Source organism: Sarcophilus harrisii, chromosome 6, assembly GCF_902635505.1.
Source record: "Sarcophilus harrisii chromosome 6, mSarHar1.11, whole genome shotgun sequence".
Taxonomy (NCBI): Eukaryota; Metazoa; Chordata; class Mammalia; order Dasyuromorphia; family Dasyuridae; genus Sarcophilus; species Sarcophilus harrisii.
This window is the reverse complement of record NC_045431.1, coordinates 50,836,201-50,859,824: the sequence shown is the minus strand read 5'-3', so window position 1 is coordinate 50,859,824 and position 23,624 is coordinate 50,836,201. Positions and strand designations below refer to the sequence as shown.

The 23,624-nt window shown below is 33.2% G+C and overlaps 1 protein-coding gene across 2 annotated transcripts; it reads left to right on the top strand.

Annotated features, from left to right (window-relative positions):
- The first annotated feature begins 2,593 nt into the window (after positions 1-2,593).
- GNRHR (gonadotropin releasing hormone receptor) lies at positions 2,594-17,280 on the top strand. 2 transcript variants are annotated; one of them, XM_003773219.2, is made up of 3 exons: positions 2,594-3,117; positions 14,141-14,360; positions 16,775-17,280. In XM_003773219.2, exons 1-3 carry the CDS (start codon positions 2,596-2,598, stop codon positions 17,017-17,019), a joined length of 987 nt encoding a protein of 328 aa, XP_003773267.1. In that variant the 5' UTR covers positions 2,594-2,595; the 3' UTR covers positions 17,020-17,280. The 2 variants fall into 2 exon arrangements, with proteins under 2 accessions (XP_003773267.1, XP_012407685.1); XM_012552231.1 differs by having other exon boundaries at positions 2,596-3,117; positions 14,269-14,360; positions 16,775-16,910.
- Positions 17,281-23,624: the final 6,344 nt, after the last annotated feature.

Below are 23,624 nucleotides of genomic sequence, written 5' to 3'. Positions count from 1 at the left end.
GTTTTCTCATTTCTGATCAATGATATGACAAATTTCAACTCTACAATGCCAGTGATAGAGCATGCTTCCTACCTCTGGGTATAGATGAGCAGAGTGAGAAAAATATTTACAGATACTACCTTTGCAATAAAATACATTTTTATAAGAATAGGTTTTTATTTTGGAGAGAAAAAGAGTTGAGGACAGGGATGGGAAATTAATGATAATGATACAAAAATGGGGAATGAAGGAAAGAAATGAATGACAATGAAATATTATTAAAATAAATAAAAGAGAAAGTGAGGATAGGAAAAAGAGTTCAGAGTACAATACAGCTAAATAGGGCAAAATTGTTATTACTATATTAAATTAAATATATGTGTCAGACTTCAGACAAGTCCAATTGGGCTTTATACTACAGCCACCCTTGATCTCAGCCCTTCTCCTTTCCATGTTCTCTAAATCTTAGATCAATTAGATTTCCTCATAAGGTTAAGTTAAACAAATTATGTACCAAAACATGATTATTTTCTATTGGTTAAGAACCAAAGAAATACAGAATTTTTGAGTTGGAAGGAACTTTGAACTACATTAGTCTAAAAGTCTATGCCATGCAGGAATCCACTCTACCACATACCTGAGTTATAGAAGTTCTATTTGGGCACTTGCATAAATGGGCAGTTCCCTCTACCATGACAGCCTAATCCATTTTTGGTAGATTTTTAATTCTTAGAAAGTTCTCCCCTGTGCTAAGCTTTCTCTATTTAATTCCCAACCATTAATCTTAATTCTACCTTCTTCCCCCACAGAAATAAATTCTTTTTTCCACGTGGTGGCCTTTAAAATATCTAAAGATAGTTATCATTTCTTCTCTTCTCTAGACTAAACAAATCGAGCTACTTTCTTATATTGTTCTTTGAATGATTTGGTTTCCATACTCTTCACCATCCGGTAACACTCCTCTGACAAATAGTAGTTTGTTAATGTCTCTTAAAATGTGGTACCCAGAATAGAGATATGGTCTCACAACTATAGAGCATGTTTGTATTTTCATTTTGCTCATTCTTGATGCTACCCTGCTATTAGGACTACATCCATCTTTATTTTTGTTTGTTTTTTGTACCCACATCATTTCATTAGCTTGTGTTGTTGTTTTCCTTCATCTCTGAAGAGGACCGGTGAAATCCCAGTGAAGTCTTGACTTGTGAGTAAATTGGATTAAAGGCAGAATTTCACAAGGTCATCAGTGTCACTCTCTCTTCCTGAATCATCAAAGCCCAGGGGAAGAACCAAAGTTGAGATGACTGGCTATGACCCAGGATGTAGTGAATAACCTTACTGTTTTGATACCTGACCAAGCTCCTAAGCACTGCACAGCACCTGCTTCGGTCACCTTCACGGTCATTGGAACTAACTGTTCTCATCTAACCCTTTCACCAGGGAAAGTCTTCATATACTTTGGGTAGACATTCCCCTAACTCACCAACAGTTTGAGGCCTGTCAGTTACCTTCAATCTGGTTTAACTCATCTACTAAGATAGTTTAATAGGATATGACTACTGCACATGCTATAGCTTTTTGGAGACACAGGCAAGCATTGGATGAATCAGGTGAACTTTAAAAATATATAAACACCCTAAAAAAGAGTTCAACAAACGCTCGTCCTAAACACCATACACTCCATTACCTTCATTAGCTTGCACTGAATTTCTGATCAACTGAATATTATAGCTATCTTTAAGATGATGGCTGCTGAAATGGATTTCTCCTCATCCTATGTTTATGCCATTTATTTTTGGAAAGGTAATTTGAATAGTTTGCATATGTTGGTTGGTTGATTGGCTGCTGTCCTTCATACTCGAAGAGAAGCAAAATAATATCACTATGTTAGAGTCGAGTCACAGTGTGTCTGACTGTGGCTGATCATATCAATATGAGCTCAGAATGCTCTGCCATAAGGGAGACACAATTAATCCCTATGAACATTTGGGGTAGCGTCTCTTAATTTTGTGCATCTCACATTTGGGCCAATTCAATTCTTTTTTGCTCATAGAACACAGAATCTTCTCTGACAGGGCATGCCATGCTGGGCAATCCTGTGCCAGTGTCTCCCATGTCATACAATCAATTCCAGAGTTGTTAAGAGAGACCTTGAGAGTGTCCTTGTATAACTTTTTCTCTACTGGACTGTCAGGTTTTAAATACATTTATTTTTCAGCATTCCCATTTCATTCTTCATGTATTCTTTATGCAACTAATATTCAACAATTTTAAAGACTAATATGATGAAATCAGTAAACTTTTAAAGTCAAAATAAAGCTTGAGTACATCCTATTCTACTAGAGAGAAAAACAAAGGTAAATCAAACTTTAAAAGGGATTATCAAAGCCATCTGTTCTAATACTACAGTTACAGGTGACCCTCAGAAAGTGTTCAGCATTATCTGCTTTGGCACTTGCTTAGATTATATGCTCACTAAACAAGTTCACCTTGATCTTTCACATCAAGTCCAAAGTCTCTAGGGAACATAATTTGACACAGATCTATTCCAAGGGCATTTCCCTTTAGGTAAGGCAAAATAAAACTCACATCATAAGCAGAAGTGAATATACAGCTATGGCAAACAGAGCCTACCCTGAACAGGGGCAAACTCAGTGCTCAGTCATTAACAGTAGCTTCCCAATGACACACAGGGATCTCCCCACCCTGACTTTGTCTGGCAAAATCCGGGTAATGGTCACCTTCTTCCTTTTCCTGATCTCTACAGTTTTCAATACCTCCTTTCTAATGAAGCTGCAGAGGCAGACCCAGAAGAAAGAAGAAATGAAGAAGCTCCCACGAATGAAGCTACTTCTTAAGCATTTGACACTAGCCAACCTGCTGGAAACCATGATAGTTATGCCGTTGGATGGGATATGGAATATGACTGTGCAGTGGTATGCTGGGGAGTTCTTGTGCAAAGCTCTCAGCTATCTAAAGCTTTTCTCCATGTATGCCCCTGCCTTCATGATGGTAGTGATCAGCTTGGATAGATTCTTGGCTATCACCAGACCCCTGACTGTGAAGAGCAACACAAAGTTTGGACAATCTATGATTGGCGTAGCCTGGTTTCTCAGTATTGTCTTTGCTGGGCCACAGGTAAACATCTCTTCTTGTTGGAGTAATGGGACTTATTAGAATATATATTACAAATTTCTTACCTAACATTCAGGAAAGCCCTTTACAATTTTTAGGGTTAGCCTCAAATTCCCTTAAAGTGTTAATCAATAGACCAATTGACCAATCGATTAATTGATAATAATAGTTACCATTCATGTAGCACCTTAAAGTTTACAAACTGCCTTTACGTCTACTGTTTCACTTGTTATTTATGATAATTCTATGAGATTGGTCCTATTGTTATCCTCAGTCCGTGAATAAGGAAAGGCTAAGTGAGGTTAAATGACACATAGTATTTGAAGCAAAACATTGCTACTTGGATAAATATGTTGATACATAGATAAAATGGATACTATACCATAAGAAATTTATGATTCACAGAGAGGAAGATGATATAATTTATTACATGGAGTACTTTAAGCTATATTCTTATATATTTTGGGGTGGGGGTAGGGGAAGGAGTTAGGAGTTTTCAGCTAGCCATGATTAACTTAAAAAGGAAAAATAAAAACGGCAAGTTGTGAAATTTTTAATTTTTACCAGATTCTTAATTTGGGATTTATTGACACTAGGCAAAGGTTCCACAGCAATAATATATGACTTGGGTAGGTTAATCTTGTTGCAGAGAACTAAAGTTAAGTTCTGAGTATCTAACTATTTAATTGACCTGAAGAATTTGATTTTTAGCACAAGATGGTCAATGAAGGCAATCAAAGTCAAATAGTCTGATTTCTTCTGGAAAGTAGAAAAAAACTCTTGCAAATAGTAAAGATTCTTAACCACAGGCAAGTTATGTCTGCTCCCTTATGTAACCTAAAACTCAAGGTATGGACCACAAATAAGCTAACCAGGATGTTCTCTATATATACTCCCACTCTCACTGAAAATCTTGAACTTCCTTGGCTATGAAAATTTTTTTTCCTTAAGAAAGAGGGATGCAAGGGGCAGCTAGGTGATACAGTGGATAGAGTACCAGCCCTGAAGTCAGGAGGACCTGAGTTCAAATCTGATCTCAGACACTTAACACTTCCTAGCTGTGACCCTGGGTAAGTCACTTAACCCCAATTGCCTCAGCAAAAAAAAAAGAGAGGGGCAATTTGATCTTTAAATATCTCAGTAAAGTAGGAATTCAGGTTTCCATACCATTTCTTGAACTTAAGCTCTTAGCCAAATCTAATGACTATGTCTCTAAATTTCACCCTAAGAAAGTAAGGATAAGATATTTCATGGGGTCAATTGTAAGTATGATGAAATAAAAAAGAATAAAATTATTTTATTTCCTTGGAAAAGTAAAATTGTCCTATAAAATACATGAATATGAATGAATTCCATTCATTCAATGGAAAAGTTAAAAGTCTTAATTTGAAACCAGTTCATGAAAATTTCTAAGTCTTTGCTTTTGTAACTTGTTAGTTGTTTGGTCTTGAGACAGAACAAAATGAAATATTTATGGACACCAGCTTAATGGTATCCTTCTTGCTCTAAGTCTGTGTTCCCATATTCCCAACAGTCTGCTAAGTACTAAGGGAAAGATCCCGTTCTTCAAGTTTACAATTCAATTGAGGAACTAGAACTAACACACATGGAGTTATTAGAGGATAATTGAGTATATTGCTGCTATTCTAATTTTATGGAATGATGCTTTAGAAAAATTAGGATAGCAGCAATATAATCAATAAGCAAGCAATAATTTTTTAAATATCCACCATGTACAAAGTAATAGCAGCTAGGTGGCACAATGGATAGAGCACCAAGCCTGGAGTCTAGAAGAATCATCTTTCTAAGTTCAAATCTGAACTCATATCCTTATTAGCCTGAGCAAGTCATTTAAACATGATTGCCTCAGTTTCCTTATCTGTAAAATGAGCTAGAGAAAAAAAAATGGCAAATCACTGTACTATCTCTGCCAAGAAAACCCCAAATGGGGTCAAAAAGAGTCAGACACAACTGAACAATAAATGTATAAAACATTGCCTTAGGGATTCAAGGACAAAGATTAAGAGCAATCCTTTTTCTCAATGAGTTTAAATTCTACTGAGATACAGAATTAAATGGAGAGGGAGAACATCAGAGAGACTGTTTAGGGAAATGTAATAATTTTATAAATCATGAAGTCTCTGACTAATGACAGTTGGAATAGAAATTATAGAGAAATATAAATTCTGACAAAAGGAACAATAAGATGTCTTGACAGTAAAATGTCTTGACTTGTAAAAAACAAGGAAATTAAAAATGACTCCAAGGTTAATAAAATAGAAAACTGGGGAAATGATGACATCTCTGTATGAAATGGGGAAGTTGAACTGGGAAGCTAATTTGGAGGTTTAGGAAGAAAGGTTGATGAGCTTGTTTGAAAACATACTGATCTTGCTGTGACTGCTAAACATTCAAGAACAGACATCCTGTAGCAGTTGGAATACAAGTTAAGTGTACAACCAAAATTCCAAATCTGAACAAAAGTATACAATTGCTATATGATGTGTCTTGTATCCACAACAGGGCCAATTTCTCTGTTTTCTCTGTATGTGTGAATACATAGATTAACAAGAAGGAAACTGTAATCAGGGCAATCAGGTTTGTATAGAGAAAATAGGAAAAATAATCCTTTTGTAGACACGTGGTAAAATTTAATATCACACATGATACAGTGTCCAAGCTCTTATCAAGATAGATTCTCCATTCATCAGCACAGATAACAATCTGTCCACATCCTCACTATTTTGGGATTCTTTCAAGAGATTACAGGGATTACCTGTGTACCTACTGAGATATCTACACAAAGATCTGGAGGCCTTCCTCTAGTTCTTTTGTAATATTTAATGTATACCCATACAGCATTTGGTTTGTCAGTCTATATGATTACCCCACCTCTAATTTTTCTTTTTTTTAATAGTAAACTATATAGTATAAAATATATACCATATAAAAATATACTATAAAATAATCATATCTTAAGATCATTGCTTTAGCCTAAGGTCAGTGTGAAGGGAAAAGATCAGAGCTGGGTACTGAGTACAAAGAAAATATCATCATTCTATTTTCTAAAGATCTTTTCCCAAGGGCATATATATCAAATATTGATTTAAATGAATCACAAAATCTTTATATGTTGAAAAGATTACTCATATATCCATAAATCTAAATGGCAAAAAGGAAATAAATAAACTGATTTTTAAAATTTAGTAACACGTAGAATCTTTCCTAGGTAATCTCTGTGAATTTTTAAAGGATTATAATCCTTTATGATTAAAAAAATCCTCTGATTAAAAGATAAATCTGCTGAAGAGTTTTCAATGATTCAATTCAGGAGGGAGAAGTTAAAAAAGCTCATTTATAAACTTTGATATATTACCAATATACCCCATGTCTTACCACATTCTATAACTATGCTATCTGAGAACGACCCATTCTTATATATTTATAACTGGTGTAACTACTAAAACTTTTCCCCTCTAATCTATTCCTTGTGTACTGTTTATTTGTAGTCATACCAGACAAAGAATTAAGAGATTATATTTAGTTTTTGTCTTGGTTTCACCAAACTTCTTGTTGTTCAGCCATTTTTCAGTTGTGTTTGACATTTTGTGACACCATTTGGGGTTTTCTTGGCAAAGATACTGGGGTGATTTGCCATTTTTTTCTCAATTTACTTTACAGATGAGGAAATTGAGGCAAAGGCTGTGTCTTGGTGAGGGTCACACAGCTAGTAAATGTCTGATGCCAGATTTTAATACACGAGTCATCTTCCCGATTCCAAACCCAGAACCTTGGGCACTGCACCATCTAGCTGCCCTTTTACTAAATTACAATTGCAGGAATACAAAACTGACACCTGCCTCCCATTTTGTCTGGATTCTTCCACCCACAACTCCCAAAACCCAATCTCTATATTGGTGATGACTTTGAATGGTCTGATGGATTCAGAAGTCTTAGTAGCTAGTAGGTTTAGGAGACCAAGGCAAACAAAATTAAGCATGAGAATAAATAGCTGAGACCAAAAATCGAATGAATATAAGTGTTGTATATTTCAAAATTCCTAAGATCTTCATAATCAATGACAAGGAAGTTTGGCCAGTACAGTACAGTTTACTTCCTATCTAAGTAGCCTCCGTTTCATTCAATCTGAAAAGCTATACTTACTAGGACAAACGAAGATAACAACTGGATTCTTGGGAATGTAATTATATATGGATCTGATTTAAAACAATCTGTTACTAGGCTGATGAAGGATGAAGTACTTTCTGAACTAGGTGTGTCCATATCTAATTCAAAATTAGATCCTTTAAACTTAGTCATTTTAAAACGACAGGAGACATAAGAAAACAATTTTGTTTGGAAAAAAAAATGACATTATCTTATCTATGTTGATGTGAAGCATTATCAAGTGACAGCTTTAAAATCCAGGCTAATGTGGGCCTACAAGCAAAATTTGTGAGTCATCCATTAGTATTTAAGCTAAAAATATGTGAAAGTATGTTTTCATGGAATTTACATGGTCATAATTTGGTACACCAGGGTAGCAGTTAGAAGAACACTAAAAATATTACACAAGAATTAATTGAAAGAACATCTCTTATACCTGGTTCCTCTCTACTCATCTAGATATTCTTCTAATTCAGGTCATCATGTCTAACCTGTAAAAACTTCCTAAACAGTCTCCCTGCTCTCGATCTGTCTCCTCAACTCTACAGTATATTCTTTACAACACTCTGAACACATCAACTTCCTCAAAAAATAAAACAAAACTAATTCAATGGAATATTACTTCACCATAAGAACTGTTAAATAAGAAATTCGTAGAAACATGGGAAGGTGAACACAGCATCACGAGAACAATATATACACAATACACAATTACCATGCAAATGAAAATAAAACTAAAAGGAAGCTGAATTTGGACCAGGTGATGAAACACACTCTCCTCCTTTCTTAAGGGAGGTGGGAGATTATCAGTATGGAATGACCTGGCTCTAAATGCAATGGCTGGCAATCAGTTTTGCTTGACTATTTTGCTTTGTGACAAGGGAGGGTAATTTTCATGGGAGAGGTATTATTGGATAGCAATGGTACTTTTAAAGGCATCATTTTTTTTTAATTTGGTGGCACCTCAGCACGCACAAATACAAACTCCTTAAGCTGGCATTTTAGACCCTCTATAATAGGTTCTCATTCCCACCTACCATTTCAGCCTTATTTTATACAACTTTTCAAAAAGTTTATATTATAGAGAAATTAGACTCTCCGTCTATCCCTTAATCCAGTACTCCTTCACCATTCTCCATTTTTATAATGCACTCTCTCCTCATCTCTACTTCACAGCAACATAGTCTTTAAGGCTCAGCTCTGGTACCACTTCCACTTTTAAGCCTTCCCTAAGCACACACCTTCTCCTATCCCCTTCTTCACCCTCATTAGGATCCTCTATCTTTTCAATTTCCTCTGTATTGTATTTATTTGCACATATATTGAAACAGATTCCCAACACACATTTCCTACCCAATACGATCTCCTTGAGGGGATCTAGGGATCATTTCCTTTTTGTCTTTGTACTCCTCCAGCATATTTCACAGTGCCTTACATTGACGCCAAATAAAAATTTGTTAAATTGCTAGATTAAATAGAACTATTTTGGAGAAGCAAAGGATGGGGTTGGTGATGTTACATGATATCTGTTCTCAAGTATCTGAAGGGCTATTATGTGGAAGATGGATCTGACTTGCTCTGCCCCTCCTCCCTCCCAAAAAAGAAGCAAGAATGATGGATGGAAGTTGCAAAGAAGCAAATTGGGGCTATATAGAAGGAAAGTTTTCCTTTATGATTAGAACTCCAGAAGAATAGGTCACACTGGGACTAGACTCAAGCGGAGTCTGAATGACCTCTTTGGGGGAATTTTGTAGATGAAATTTTGTTGGTATGGATTACACTAAAGGCTCTCTCTGAGGCCCTGACAGCTCTGATATACTGTGATTCTGAAAAGTGTAATTTTCAGAGATGATATTTTGAGAGAAAATGCATATATACCGCTCCTTTTTTTCTAAGTAAAAAAAGATAAAAGTACAGATTTCTAAATCATGGAAGGATGACAGAAGGGGACCAAACTCTGATAGAGTTGCCCCAGGGATTAAAGGAAGTAGAAAAAAGAAAATAAGCTACTACCACCAGAGTCGTCACAAGCTAAACTAACTCCATAGCCTCCCTTAACAAAATCTATAGAAATTTTCACAAAAGGATATTAGATTTGAAGTCGAAAGACCAGGGGTTAAATAACAATTCGGCTACATACTACTTATGTGATCTTAAGCATAACCCAAATTCTCTGGACCTCAGTTCTCTGATCTGTTAAATGGGGTAACTGGACCAGACAACTCCGATCACCCTTTCAGACTCTATAAGTCCTATAAACTTAATTTTTCTCCCTCCCCCCCCCTCACACACATACATACACACAGAAGAAAAGAAAATTTAAAATAAGCTACCAAAAATTCAATACAAACTGATATATCTGTTAATTTCTAAACTCAAAGTTTTATTCTCCTGTCTCAGTGCTTTTGCCCAGACTCCTTTATCCTTCCTCACACCATCTTCTCAAAATCCTTAGTTTCTTTCAAGGCTCAATTCAGGTGCATCCTCACTGATCTTCCTATTTGTAAGTACTCTCTCTCCTTCCTCATATAAGCTATTTACAACATATATATTTATATATTTATAACATTATCTTCCATCCCCCCCAGTTAAATGTCCTTGAAGGTAAAGTAGCTAGCACAGCATAGGTGTTCAATAAACGCCTATTGAATTGAACAGAAACAAGATGGAACTTGTCAAGCTAATGACACATTCTCTTCCAGGATTATGGTGGAGAGAAGCAGGATCTAGAAAGTATCAGAATCAATGAAGTTATGCAAGCCACCAGGCTAACCATTGGATCACCTGATTCTTTTTCTCACCACCATTTTCTTTCTCTTATTTTCCTGCCCCCTTGGAAAAAATAGCAAGAGGAATAAGAGTAGGAAACATAGCTGCTTCCACATAGAAAAAGCCTTTTTACCTCCTTTCAAACTACCTGCAGCACATACCCTTCCTATATGATCTCACTGAGGACCTCATATATATAAAAAATTGATACCATGTGATAAGCATTTCCTCTTCTCCTATCATCCTTGTTTCACTCAGACATCTTCCCCACTCCTTCCTTCACTTCAGCCTTAGACGAAGAAGTGGTCTTTTTCTGTGCCAAAGTCAACCCCTCTACAAGTACTCATCTCCCATCTTTTCTAACAGATTGCCCATATGATCATCCCCAATCTTTCTTACCTTCAAAATCTCTGAGAATTAATGACCCTTTCCCTTATGTCTATAAATATGTACTCTACTATGTCACCTCCAACTTTAGAAAACTGTTATTTTATCTTACCATTCTGTAATAGTAAGATAATCTCCTTATCTTTCCTTGCCTTCATGGTTAATATCCTAGAGGACTAAATTTCAAAATAATTTAAAAAATTAAAAATACCACCTAACAAAATAAAACATGGGATACCTTGAATTGTCAAATAAGTAAATGTTTCCCTGAAAGACAAAATGTATTAGATTCAAAATATATTAGTATATAAATAATTAAGAACTTAAATAAAAGTAATAAAAATTCATAAATGAGCCACAAAATTGGTACTGTTCTTTAAAGTCACTGCCTTCTAGTATATTTTCATTATGATTTGGGTAGCTATAAAATAGAGCTCAATGTTGTTCAAGGTGATTTTTTAAAATTCCAGTTCAAAGATATTAAGTTAATCTGTTTTAGAGTATGTAAACATACTTACATCTGAGAACTAATGGAAATGGACCAAAAAAAAAAAAAAAAAAAAAAGATGTTTTCTATTTTTCAAAGTAAGAACGCATTAATACCACCAATGGTGTCAAAGTGAAGCTAAAATCTTGAACTATGTTGAACTATGTTGAACTATGTTGTAAGAAAAGAAAAATAAATGAATGAATGAATATATATACACACATATATGTATATATGTAAATAAAAATTTCTCTCCTAATTTATAGGGAAATCCAGTTAGTTTTCTCTACACAGAAAAAAAAAAGAAAGGAAGGAAGAGAGGGAAAGAGGAAAAACAAAAAAGAGGAAAGAAAGAAAGGAAGGAAAGGAGGATATAAGAAAGGGAGGCAAGGAAGATAAAAGGAAGTGAACTAGATGAAGTATCATTTTCATTCTTGATGTTAATACTAATACTGTGATCACTGGTCTCCCTCTAGTGGGTTATATTAGTAATTGATTTGTTTTGTTTTTAGTTAAAAATACCTTGTAACTCTTATGTTTTTTATTTTAACATCATAAATCAGAACTTAAATGACAGGAAAAAAATTGTATTCTTCTTTCAACTCAGGGCCTACTTCCTCATCTATAAAATAAAAAGATCAGACCTCTAAGGTCTCTTCCAGCTAGAAGTCTTTGATTCTTAAAACATACAAAACTTTGGCATTCATTTAAAAATGCGTACTAGGTGTTAGCTTTAAAAGAGTTGAAAGGTAAATGTGAATATATATTTACTTGCCATATTTACCAAAACAGAAGCACTGGCCAAAATAAAGAAAAAAGAAAAAAGTTCAGGAATGGTTACACGCTTAATGTAAGGATTGGGACTAATCCAATAATTTCACTGGCATAAGAAACTCCTTTCCATGTGAAGAAAGTCCTTCTACTAAAGTCAGTGTTTTTAAAGTTCTCTAAATCACTTAAAAGTTAATTTGCTTGCCTGGGGTCACACAGCCAGTATGTCAGAAGTGGGACTTGAAACTTGATCTCTCTTTAACTTTGAGGTCAGCTCTCTATCCATTAGATGTTAAGATATATTGTAATGTAAACAGAAATGTTTAATGAAGAGAAAAAAAAATCCAAAATTCACACAAAAAATTTTTAAATTACTACCAGCCCCACCATACAGAGGCTTAAAAAAATCACTACATACTTAAATAAAATCAGTTAACATATCTTGCCTCTTATATTCCTCCTCCTATTCCTGGTGAGTCTTTGCACCTCTGCCTATAAAGTCTATCGGCACACTAATCCATCCTCCATTCAGCCACCAACATGATTTTCCTAAAGCAATGGTCCAACCATGTCATCCCTTCTACTTAATAAACTCCAGTAGCTTCCTATTGCTCCATGGAACAAAAAGAGTGCACTCTTTGGCATTCAAAGATATAACCTACCCACTTCTTACCTTTCCAATATTCTTATACCTTACTTTCTGACACATACTCTTTGATCCAGTGAAACTGGCCCCCTGGCTGTTCCATGAACAAGACACCCCATCTCTCTGCTCTGGGCATTTTCTCTATCTTTGAGGCTTAAAATATTCTCCTTCTTCTGCTCCAAATAGTGACCCACCCTGGCTTCCTTACAAAGTTTCAAATAAAATTACTCCTTCTAAAGAAAGCCTTTTTTAACCACTCAATTCCAGTGCCTTCCTTCTTTTGATTATTTTCTATTTATTCTGTATATAACTTGCTTTATATATATATATATATATATATATATATATATATATATATATATATATATATATATATATCTTTGCTTATTGTTGCCTCCCATTAAATTGTGAGCTCCTTGTCTCTCTTTTGCCTCTTTTTGTATTCCTAGCATTAATTACAATGCCTGGCATATAACAGTTGTTTAATAAATGTTAACTGATTTTAGTAGAAGCAGTAGAAGTGCAGGAAATAAATGACTGAGTCACACAATAATCCGTGTGTTCCCAGGTGACTGATTCATTTAATCTGTTTGCCTCAGTTTCCTCAATTGTAAAATATAAACACTAATAACACCTACTTTGTAAGTTGTTGTAAGGATCAAATGACAATATTTGTATTTTTTAAAGCACTTAACACAATGACTGGCACATAGTAGGATCTATGTAAATACTTATTCCACTTTCCTTCCCCTTTTTTGTTTGGATTTACTAGGCATTTGGGTGTTGGAAAGGATAAATGATAAGAATGAGTAGTCTGAGAATCTCAATTTCATGTGGATGCTCGTATTCTCACAGTCTAATAACATGGAGCATTTGGAATTAAAAACAACAATAACAGCTATGGATATGAGTAGGAAGATCAGACATCTCTGTAAATGGGGTCAGAAGAAACTGAGAACAAATAAAATTCAATACACCTAATATTTTCAAACTGTTTGCAAACTGAATGAACTCATGCTGATTCATTCCATCCACTTTAAAAATGACAAATTAGAAAACAACCTTGGCTATACTTGTTCATATATTTCTCCAATTTATTGGATTTTCCTTTGCAAAAATTAATTAAGGGTATTTAGATAATACCTTAATTAATGATATTTAGATAGTACATTAAAGTTTATAAAGATATAGATATAGATATAATCTCATTTGATCCATGTAAGAATCCTATAAGGTAGCTGCTATTGTAGTCTACATTTTATAGATGAGAAAAGTAAATCCTAGAGAGGTTTTATAATTTCTAATGATCACATTTTGAAATAGTGACGAAGTTAGTAGTTGTCTATATCAAGTACAGAACTCAGGTCTTTGAGGCTTCAGAACCAGGATTTCCTTTATCCACATCATTGGTGTAAGCATATATTTTATATGATCTAGTTACAACCAAACCTGAGGTATCTTTTCTCTTATTCCTCATAATCACAAGGAATTTTGCCTGAGAAAAAAAAGAAAAAAAAAATTCGTTTTTAAATACCCTTCCTGATTATTATTATCTGAGTCAGTCTCAACTTCCAAATCGCAATAAATACCTGCTAAGTTCCTTCTCATTCACAATTAGCCTTTAACATCTTTGAAAATGACATCAGGTGATCGTTTTAAATAAAAGCTAATCATCTGTGGAGTTAATTTTAACAAGTGCGTTTTAAAGGTGAGGTACAAGACATTAAAAGAAAGCTTTCCGAAAGAAAATATAACCTGAGAAAACCAGACCACCTTTTATTTTTACTTCCTTTCTACAGTTGTACATTTTTAGGATGATCTATGTAAAGGATAACTCCGGACAGACAGGAATCTTTTCTCAATGTGTGACACACTGCAGTTTTCCAGAGTGGTGGCAGGAGGCTTTCTATAACCTCTTGACCTTCAGTTGCCTGTTCATCATTCCTCTTCTCATCATGCTGGTGTGCAATACGAAAATCATCTTCACCTTGACACAGGTCCTTCATCAGGATCCCCAGGGTATGTTCTCTTTACAGTTTTTCTATATCTTAAACACACAGTTGTTGAACAGGTGCAATCAGTGTTGAATTGGCCAATTAAATCCCATCCAGCTCCACCACAGACAAGAACAAAGCCTGCCTTACCTCTGTGTGGTAGCTCTTCCAGGATTTTTCTTTCCAACCATAATTACTTACTCCTCCAGAACTCAAAGGGCTATTCTTTCAGACTGAGATGTAGCACCAGGCACTCAGTTACTTAAAAATTACTTTCTGATGATTTGTATCCCACTTTGACTGTTAAGTTTCCATTCTGGTAAAAATTTAAAATTAGGCATATTTCTGGAAATAATCAAAATATTACCTATGGCCTTATATATAGATAATAAAATCACTTGAGGAAAACTCTTCTGCTTCACATTCAAAATTCCATAACTCAACAACATAACTTTTATATGAAAGGAAAATATTATTGAATATATAATTTGCCTGCTATCCCTAAAAACACTACAATGATAATTATTATTCTGAAAACTAATGTTAAAATATTTGTTAATTTATGAATAACTATATGACACCAAGAAGACATTTTGTTGAACAGTGAAATAATAATTATCTTTGGTAATACTTTAACATAAGATTTTATTACAAATAGGCTAGAGGGACTGGACTATTCACTATCAGCAGAAAAAAAAATTTATAATAGTTTTTCAAAATACATGCAAAGATAGTTTTCAACATTCACCTTTGTAAAATCTTATGTTCCAAATTTTTCTCCTCCCTCCCATAAATAGCAAGTAATCCAATATAGGTTAAACATGTGCAATTCTTAAGAGAAAATATTTTTAGAAAGTATTTTGTTTCAGTGATTTGAAGATGCTGTCATGAGATACTTTCTGCTCCCACCCTATATAAATGTTTTTTTTTTTTCGCCCTATATAAATGTAATTTTTATCTTTCCAGCCAGTGAGTGTGAAAACAGTTTTTAATCAAACCTTCCCTCTACTTTATCCCACTCTTTCATTATACTGGTCTGCAATGCTAGAATCATTTTCACCATATCATAACTCCCTCATAAGAATAGAGTTCTTCCTTTCATAGTTTCTGTACCATAGAGGCTAAAAATTAAGAAATGAAATAACTAATGTTTATTTCCTGTTTGAACGAAGGAATTGAAAATGAAAAGATGGACCATTGCAGAGAAAGTTAAAAGTCAGTAGAGAGATACAGGACATGAAACAACTATTAACAAGATAGACCCTGGGCTGAAACAGATGCTTTTTCCCTCTTTGTGCTTTATATTGTACATATCTTTCTATTTCTTGCAGGAAAAAGAAATAGTTTTGTTTATAGTCCATAACATTGTACACTCAAGACAAAAAAAGGCTGTCTTACAGCTATCATTCATCTCTTCAAAAAGTGTATATGGAATATCCATAAAGTGAAAAACAATATATCTTCTTCTTTAAAGTCCCATATGGGGATTTTTCCATGACTTCTGGACTCAAGGCTATGTTAGAATGTCCTTAAAAGATCCTGTGAATAATTAGAAATCAGATGAAGTCCCCAATTTTCTCTCAAATAGCAGGAAAAGAGTGAGGCGGGAAAGCATTTTCTTCATATGTTATTTCTTAGACCAGTCAGACAGAAAGCATTATTGTGCTTTTTATTATTAATTTATTATTAATTAGTTAACTGATTAATACTTTGCAAAAAAAATGACCTGTCTTAATAGATCTATTTTGAAATTAGTTTTACAAGAATCAAATGCTGAGTCATTAAAAATGTATTCTTTTCTGCCTATGGTTTCTTTTCACTAAGAATATTGAATAAGAAATTGTGAAAAAGATACTTTCTTGAGTACAGGAATGATTTTCCTTGAGAGACTCAACCTATGAAGTTTTTAGTCTAGTGTTATTTTTTTAAATTATAAAATTATGTCTAAAATGGAAATATGTCCTTTTAAACTGAAATTCAAGAGCATTTCAAACTATAGTTTGATTCCCTAAAAATTAATTCCTAAACTTAATTAACTAGCCTGACTTTTAAAAAACACCAAATAGTTAAGGTTATCCTGACTTTAAAAGGTGTGTTACTGATAAATAGAAAGTGTTCAGTGTAAAGGGACCAATCAATGTAATCAAATACAAAATAAGTTTGGACAGGATCACAAATTTTAAGAGAGCTATGAAATTTAGCCTTTTCTACATTTTATGACATTAAGAAAACTGAGACAAAAAGATACTTTTCAAAAAAGGAATATTATTGTTATTATTTTAAATAGACTGGTAGCTAATGGGAAAGATGGTTTTTTTTTTTTTTTTTCGGGATTAGCTGTGTTGTTTTAGATTGTATGTTACTTCTTTTTTGAGTTTTTTTGATATTAATGAAAATGAAATATGCATTTCCTCCCCCCCCCTCCTTTTTTTTAAATAGAACTGCAACTGAATCGATCAAAGAACAATATCCCAAGAGCACGTTTGAGGACACTAAAGATGACTGTAGCTTTTGCTACTTTATTCACCGTCTGCTGGACTCCTTATTATGTTTTGGGAATCTGGTATTGGTTTGATTCAGAAATGTTGAACAGGGTATCTGATCCAGTAAGTCACTTCTTTTTTCTCTTTGGTTTATTAAATCCATGCTTTGATCCACTTATATATGGATATTTTTCTCTCTAATTTTATTTATCTACATAAGAAGATATAGAAAAAAAGAGAGAACCAATTAGTCATGATAAATAAGAATATAAATTTTAGGAATATAGCTGTTCATATATTAACATAGTGGCCTTTGCCTTTCTTTCTTCTAGAAGGCTTTGTCAAAATTCCAATTAGAAGAAATACTCAGTTCTATATATTCTAGTTTGATTTTCTTTCTCTTCTAATATAGGTTTACAGATACTAGAGGGAAAACTCAATAAAGTTTTGTCTTCTGCCTTAGTTATGTGTCTATGAAACAGTTCAAAACTTGATTTTAGGCTTAAGTAAAATGAAACTTTAGAGAGTTATAAACAATTAATTATGTGTGGTTTGTAGAGAGTTATAAACAATTAATTATGTGTGGTTTGTTTCTTTTAGCTTCTCCCAATGATTTATCTTTTTGAAAGTTTAGCAGCAACATCATAGTCCAAATGGGATAGTCGTTCCACAAAAATAGCCAAATTTCTAAGATTCAGTTCTGATATTTAATGCTGCATTTAAGAAAAATGAATGACTATTTCCAGCTATTTTCAGCAGAAATAAATGGCAATAGGATATCACAGGAATGCAAATCCTGTTAGAATACCTGTTAGATTTTTGTTTTTCTTCTCAGATTATTTTTATCTTCTTCCTAAATCTGATTTTTCTTGTGCAGCAAGATAACTATATAAATATGTATACATTTATTGTATTTAACACATACTTTAATATATTTTAGCATGTATGGGACTACCTGCCATCTAGGGAAGTGGGTAGAGGGAAGGAGGGGGAAAGTAGAACAGAAGTTTTTGCAAGGGTCAATACTGAAAAATTACCCATGTGTATGTTTTGTCAATAAAAAGCTATAATAAGAAATTAAGAGTACCTGTTAGAAGACCTAGAAGACCTGTAGAAATGACTTGTCTAAGGAAGGGAAAAGAAAAAAAAGTATATATATATATATATATATATATATATATATATATATGTATGTATAATCTACTATGTGCTAAACACTGTGCCTTAAGAGCGTTTTACAAATATTATCCCATTTGATCCTCCATGAAGTATTTTGCTTCTCTAATTACAATGAAACAAAGAATTATCATTTTTTGGCTGTATTATCTCCTTCTGGAAGATGATAGTATCTTATCAGTAAGAGAATCAATAGGACCCATTCACACCCTAGTCCTAATTTTATGATGCCCTAATTTTATTGGTGAAATCAAATTTATCAGTAGATACTACATGATGTCAATAAATATCACAAGTCTATATTTTTTCCTCTTTGAGTGCAAGATATCTTTAGGCAAAAAAATAAACTGCTTTATATCCATGCTTTCCCAGCTTAATAAAGCTATGAAAGGTTCTCTGAATTTCCATCAATGATATGTTATTGAATAACAAAATCATCTTAAAGAGCTGTGAAATTATCAGAAGTAAAAAATAAAACATTTCTTGGATTGTATAATCTATTAGAGCTATCAATAATAATGAATAAGATCTAATAATAGTAGATCATTTATATGATACTTTTCTTTTATGAATTGCTTAAAATATATCCTTCCAATGTTACTGGTTTTAACTTCATCATCTTCATAAAATTAAAAAAGAAACCTATTTATGAAACACAATGGCCAATTATTTACACACCAATATCTAAAAGAACTCATTATAATGGAGAGAGTAATTATAAGGCAAAAAGATGGTTTGATATTCCAAAAGAAATTTCCAAAGAGACGGAAATAATATACTCTGTGTAGGTTATAAAAGTCAAAGAAGACATTATGATTTGTAAAGAAGTTAAGTTCTTAATTGATAGTCTGTTGAGTATTGCCTTAATTGTTATACTTCAGTGTATTTATGATAACTCTTCTTTTATTCAAGATCATATACCCAAAGGAACAAATTATGCACAGCTGAAAAAAATAAATGGAAAGAGGCTGAGTGGGTATATTTAATAGGCATAAGAATATACTACAAAAAAACTAAAACTAAAAATAATTATTTTAATGATTTTTAGACATAAAAAAACTTCAAGTTTATTTTGAATACTACCTAGAACAATAAACATATTAATTTAATAAGAAAGAAAATATTTCCAAAGCATGTAGTGTTGTGTGTAAAGGGCTGAAACTATGAAAAGGTATACTTGTATCAGACAACCAAGCACTTAAGGCTAATTACCTATTCAACAATGATTCTATTAGCATATGTTTGGAAAAATAGCCCTTCTAACTATTTGGTGCTGGCTCAATGTTTGGGGTTAAGATAAAGCAAGGATTAGAGGGTGGGGTGACAGAGGCCAGAGTGACTTGGCAGCAGGGAGGAGAAAGGTGAAGATTCTGGACTCCAGAATCAAGAAGAGATCTTTGGCAAAACTCCTGGCAGTTTGCCTGCTTCTCCCCCTAAAGATCAAGGACTTTTACTTATCCTGACTCTGGCTGATCCTGAGACCTCCAGGGAGCTAGCCCGGACTTAACACTTGTGGGAAGGAAATTACTGTGATCAGGTCTTATAGATTATACATGAAGCCTCTTGATTTCCCTTTTCTAACTTCTACCACTTAATATCTTTTCTTCCTTTGCTGTATCAGTCTCCCCACTCTGCCTATTTCTGACACTAATGAGGCAAAATATTCCTACTCATTCTTTCATATGTATTTTTTAACAAATCCACTTGTTCTGTTTTTTCGACTAGGTAAAAGGCCATTCTTTGCTTCAGTTCTTTCCTACTTTAATTACTGAATGGGCATTGCTCAGGCAAACTGTGACCTGTTAAAGATCTTGACTTAACAGGACCACATCTCCCACTGCAATCAGGGCCATCTCAAGTCATCTTGATTTCTATCTTGCCATGAATTCAGATGGCTCCACAGGAGAAAGTAAGGCTGGTGACTTTGCATAGCCCTCCTTCAATTTAACATAATTCATGTATATGATATAGCATGACTTCCCTAATATCGTGGACCTCTTTGGGAACAAAAGACAAACAATAACCCCTAGTCTACTTATTTCTGTCTCCAATGAAGTAAAACACATTCCTACCCACTCCTTCTGAATGTCTGAACAAATCTACTTGTTCTGATATCTCCCCATAACCAAAACAATAGCTTGATCTAAATAATTATGATTAAATCATATCAGAACTAAAAATTTGAGTTTCTCAAAAGTTTTCAACAATAATTTTAATACATTTACCTAATACTATGTTTTTTCTTCTAATTTCTTTTAGTTATTCCTAATCATCCTTATAATAACCTACATTATATTATATTGTACTATATAATCTTTATTGAATAAACTTTAATGCACTAAAAAAGCACATCATAATCATATCTGGAATGAACCCAATTTTTCTGGTCTTTACTATGTGCTATAAGAATGCAGGTGAGTCATAACTAATCAGATTGTTTAAATAAGCTTATGAAAGAACAGCTTATCTTTCCTAAATCCTAAAAAGACAATGATCACATTTTTGCCTCTGAAAAAGAAAAAATCTGATCTCAAATATGTTTTACAAGTATACCTTATTTGTTTTTTAATTCATATGTCATAATACTCAAAACAGGTATGTTTTAGATGCTTTTAATATATTTTTAAAAGAGCTATTCAGAATCTCCATATAGGTGATTTTTTTGTATTTATAGAAATACATGATGCACTCAAAACTTACTTTTGTCAGCATCAGATTCAGTGGCAGAATGACAATGTTAATTTTAAAGCTAAAATATTTTAATTTGCTTAATTTTTCTATATTAACTCAAAAATTTCTTATTTTTAAGATATAAGTTTTTAAGTTAAAGATTCTGTAGAAATTTGTAGCATCCTAGGGTCACATAATGGTGTGTATGAACTTGTAGTATTTAAGGAAGGGGGAGTTAGAGTTCATATCAAAAAATATAATCTTAGTTTTTTAGTCAAATGTTAAATACAACATGGTATATTCCATATTTGTTGCTGACAGATCTTTCCTAAAATTATTAGGCTTAACCTCTGTCATAATTGAAAAGGAATACCATAGGACAATAATATCCTCTATATGGTGAACAGACTATATAAGACTATTAATATCCAATCATATTCCTTCATGTTGACTATTAAAACAATTTTACCTCTTGAATCACATAGCAATGCTTGCATAAAGCATCCTTTATGAAGGTATGTCAATAAGAGGACAGATCACGTGAGCTTATGGTTACCAAATTTGAGATACCAAAATTATATTAAATTATACTCAGCCTAAGAAAATGGGATGTTATATCTGAAAGAAATTCTTCATATTTTTTTTAACCCTAATGAAACTCTAAAGCAAGGGTCAGTGAAAATAGGCTTAGAAATCTACAGGACATACCTTGCTTTGGAAACTTACTAATCAAGTCATAGTAGCAGAGGAGTAATTATGTGAAAAAAGACTTATTTGCACAAAACATCCATTTTGTGCATGTGTGTGTGTGTGTGTGTGTGTGTGCACATGCGTAGGAGTTTGATTTGTAAATTACAATATCAACAAACCAAAAAAAGGTACATGCATATCCAAAAAGAAATTTGATGTGGAAGAGGGAGCCCTACTCTCCAAGAAGTTTCCTTTTGAAATTACATAAATGCTGAGATGGATAAGTAATAAATAGTTTAGGTACTAACTATATCAATATAAGTCACAGACTTTTCATACCATTTCTTCTGCAAATCTTATTCATGTCCTATAAATCTTCCATAAGAATTCTACTGAATGTATTAGAAAACTTCTCATTTTTTTCATCTCAGGAATATCTGCTGGCCACCTGTTGTCTCTAATTAGTGCATGCTATATGGTCATATATGTCCTAAATGATGGCTTTAAGTTATTTCTCCAATCTAATCATTCACAAATACTTATTAAGTACCATAAACTGTGATAGTCACAAAAATATAATTGCTCCTGCCCTCAGAGAATCCATATACCATCAGGAAACATTCTTTATATATAATTCATCATTAGTAATACACTGCAGCCTATTTACACTCACTAACAAGTCTTTCCATTGCCCTTTGGATCACTTAAAATTTTGATTATCTGAGAACATGGTATTTCATGATTTGCAACCAAACAGCAGAAAACATTAGCATTAAAGAAATTGCCTAGAGACAGCCTTGAAAAAATTGAGTAATAGGAAGATAGTTTTATATCTTATCTTTTTTACTATGTGATTTTTGGGCAAGTCATTAAATCTTTAAGTGCCTTAACAGTAGGTTAGGACTTATTTACCAAATCATAGAGGGGTTGTTATTCTACATGAGGAACAATTAGGATCACTAAAATAATGGTTTACAAAAAATGATCCAGTCTGATATTTTTGTAAAACGAAAATTAGACTTGATTTATGAGCAAAAAACCACAGAAACAACTTTAAATCATCTAAAAATCATATTTCCATTCAGGAGAGTCTAAATAGTCATAGGCAATTCTATGATATTAAAAATTCTATACCTGTTCAGGCTGCAGTATAAATGCCACCAGAAATAACCCATCTTTCTATCTGGTAAAATACCACAGGTTCTTCTCTATTAAGTTTCTGGTTTTTAGCCTCTATGCTGCTAACAAGTATTAAGATAACCATTCAGAGCTTCAAAATCAGAACTTGAGCGTTAAATGGCAAAGAAAAGATGTATGATGAAGCTAATTTACTGGTAGAATGTTACCAACAACTTGCAAAAAAGATTTGTCATAAAAACATTAAGAAGAATGTGTATGACCAAAAAGGGAAGTGTTTCTGTGATGTTGCAAGAATAAAAGATAATGGCCAATTCAAGTAGAACACTTGTACACCTCAGAAATTAAAAGAGTAACAGGAAAAAATTCAGTACTTCAGTAGCTCTATGGTACATTTACAGGAATTCATGATTGAGAATCACATGTATGGGAAATTTCTATACAAATGAAAGTAAAAAAATCTTTAAAGAATTTGAAGCCCTCATAAGCTCTGTTAGACCTTCCAGAGTACATGTTATTCTAATAGTCTTTAAGAACCCAAGCTCACTTCCACATCATGAAGATATAATAGAATTCTCTATTCTATTATGTCTTCATTCTATTATGTCTTCATTATGTCTCTTTAAAAACATAAAATAAAAATTTAGGAAATATGAAATTAATGGAAAAGCAAAACCAGTTTTAATATTGATTATATCAGGGTTAAGTGCTAATTCTTCATGTATATCCACATTCATGTTTATTTGTCCTCAAGTTTGTTTTATATTACTTACATCAAAAGTAATTTCAATTTTTACGAAGAGAAATTTTATTAGTTTATAAATTCCTTAAGAATAGGCATTGTGCTGTTTTTCAGCCCTACATTCTCAGCATCTGCCACAATACCTTTATGTTGCAGAAGGCTACGAAATTCATTAACTTGAATTTAAAAGGCATTTCTTAGAATTTTTCCCTTTGGCCTGATTTCAAACAGGTGGCAGGTATATGTTTACTCTCCTATGGAAAGAGTAAATCTTACACTTTACTCAAACTTATGGAAGAAACTGTCGTAACTTTAAAGCACACCATTAATTTTTATTCATTATGTCCATCAGATCATTAGATAAGGGAAATGTCAAAATACTTGGAATGAA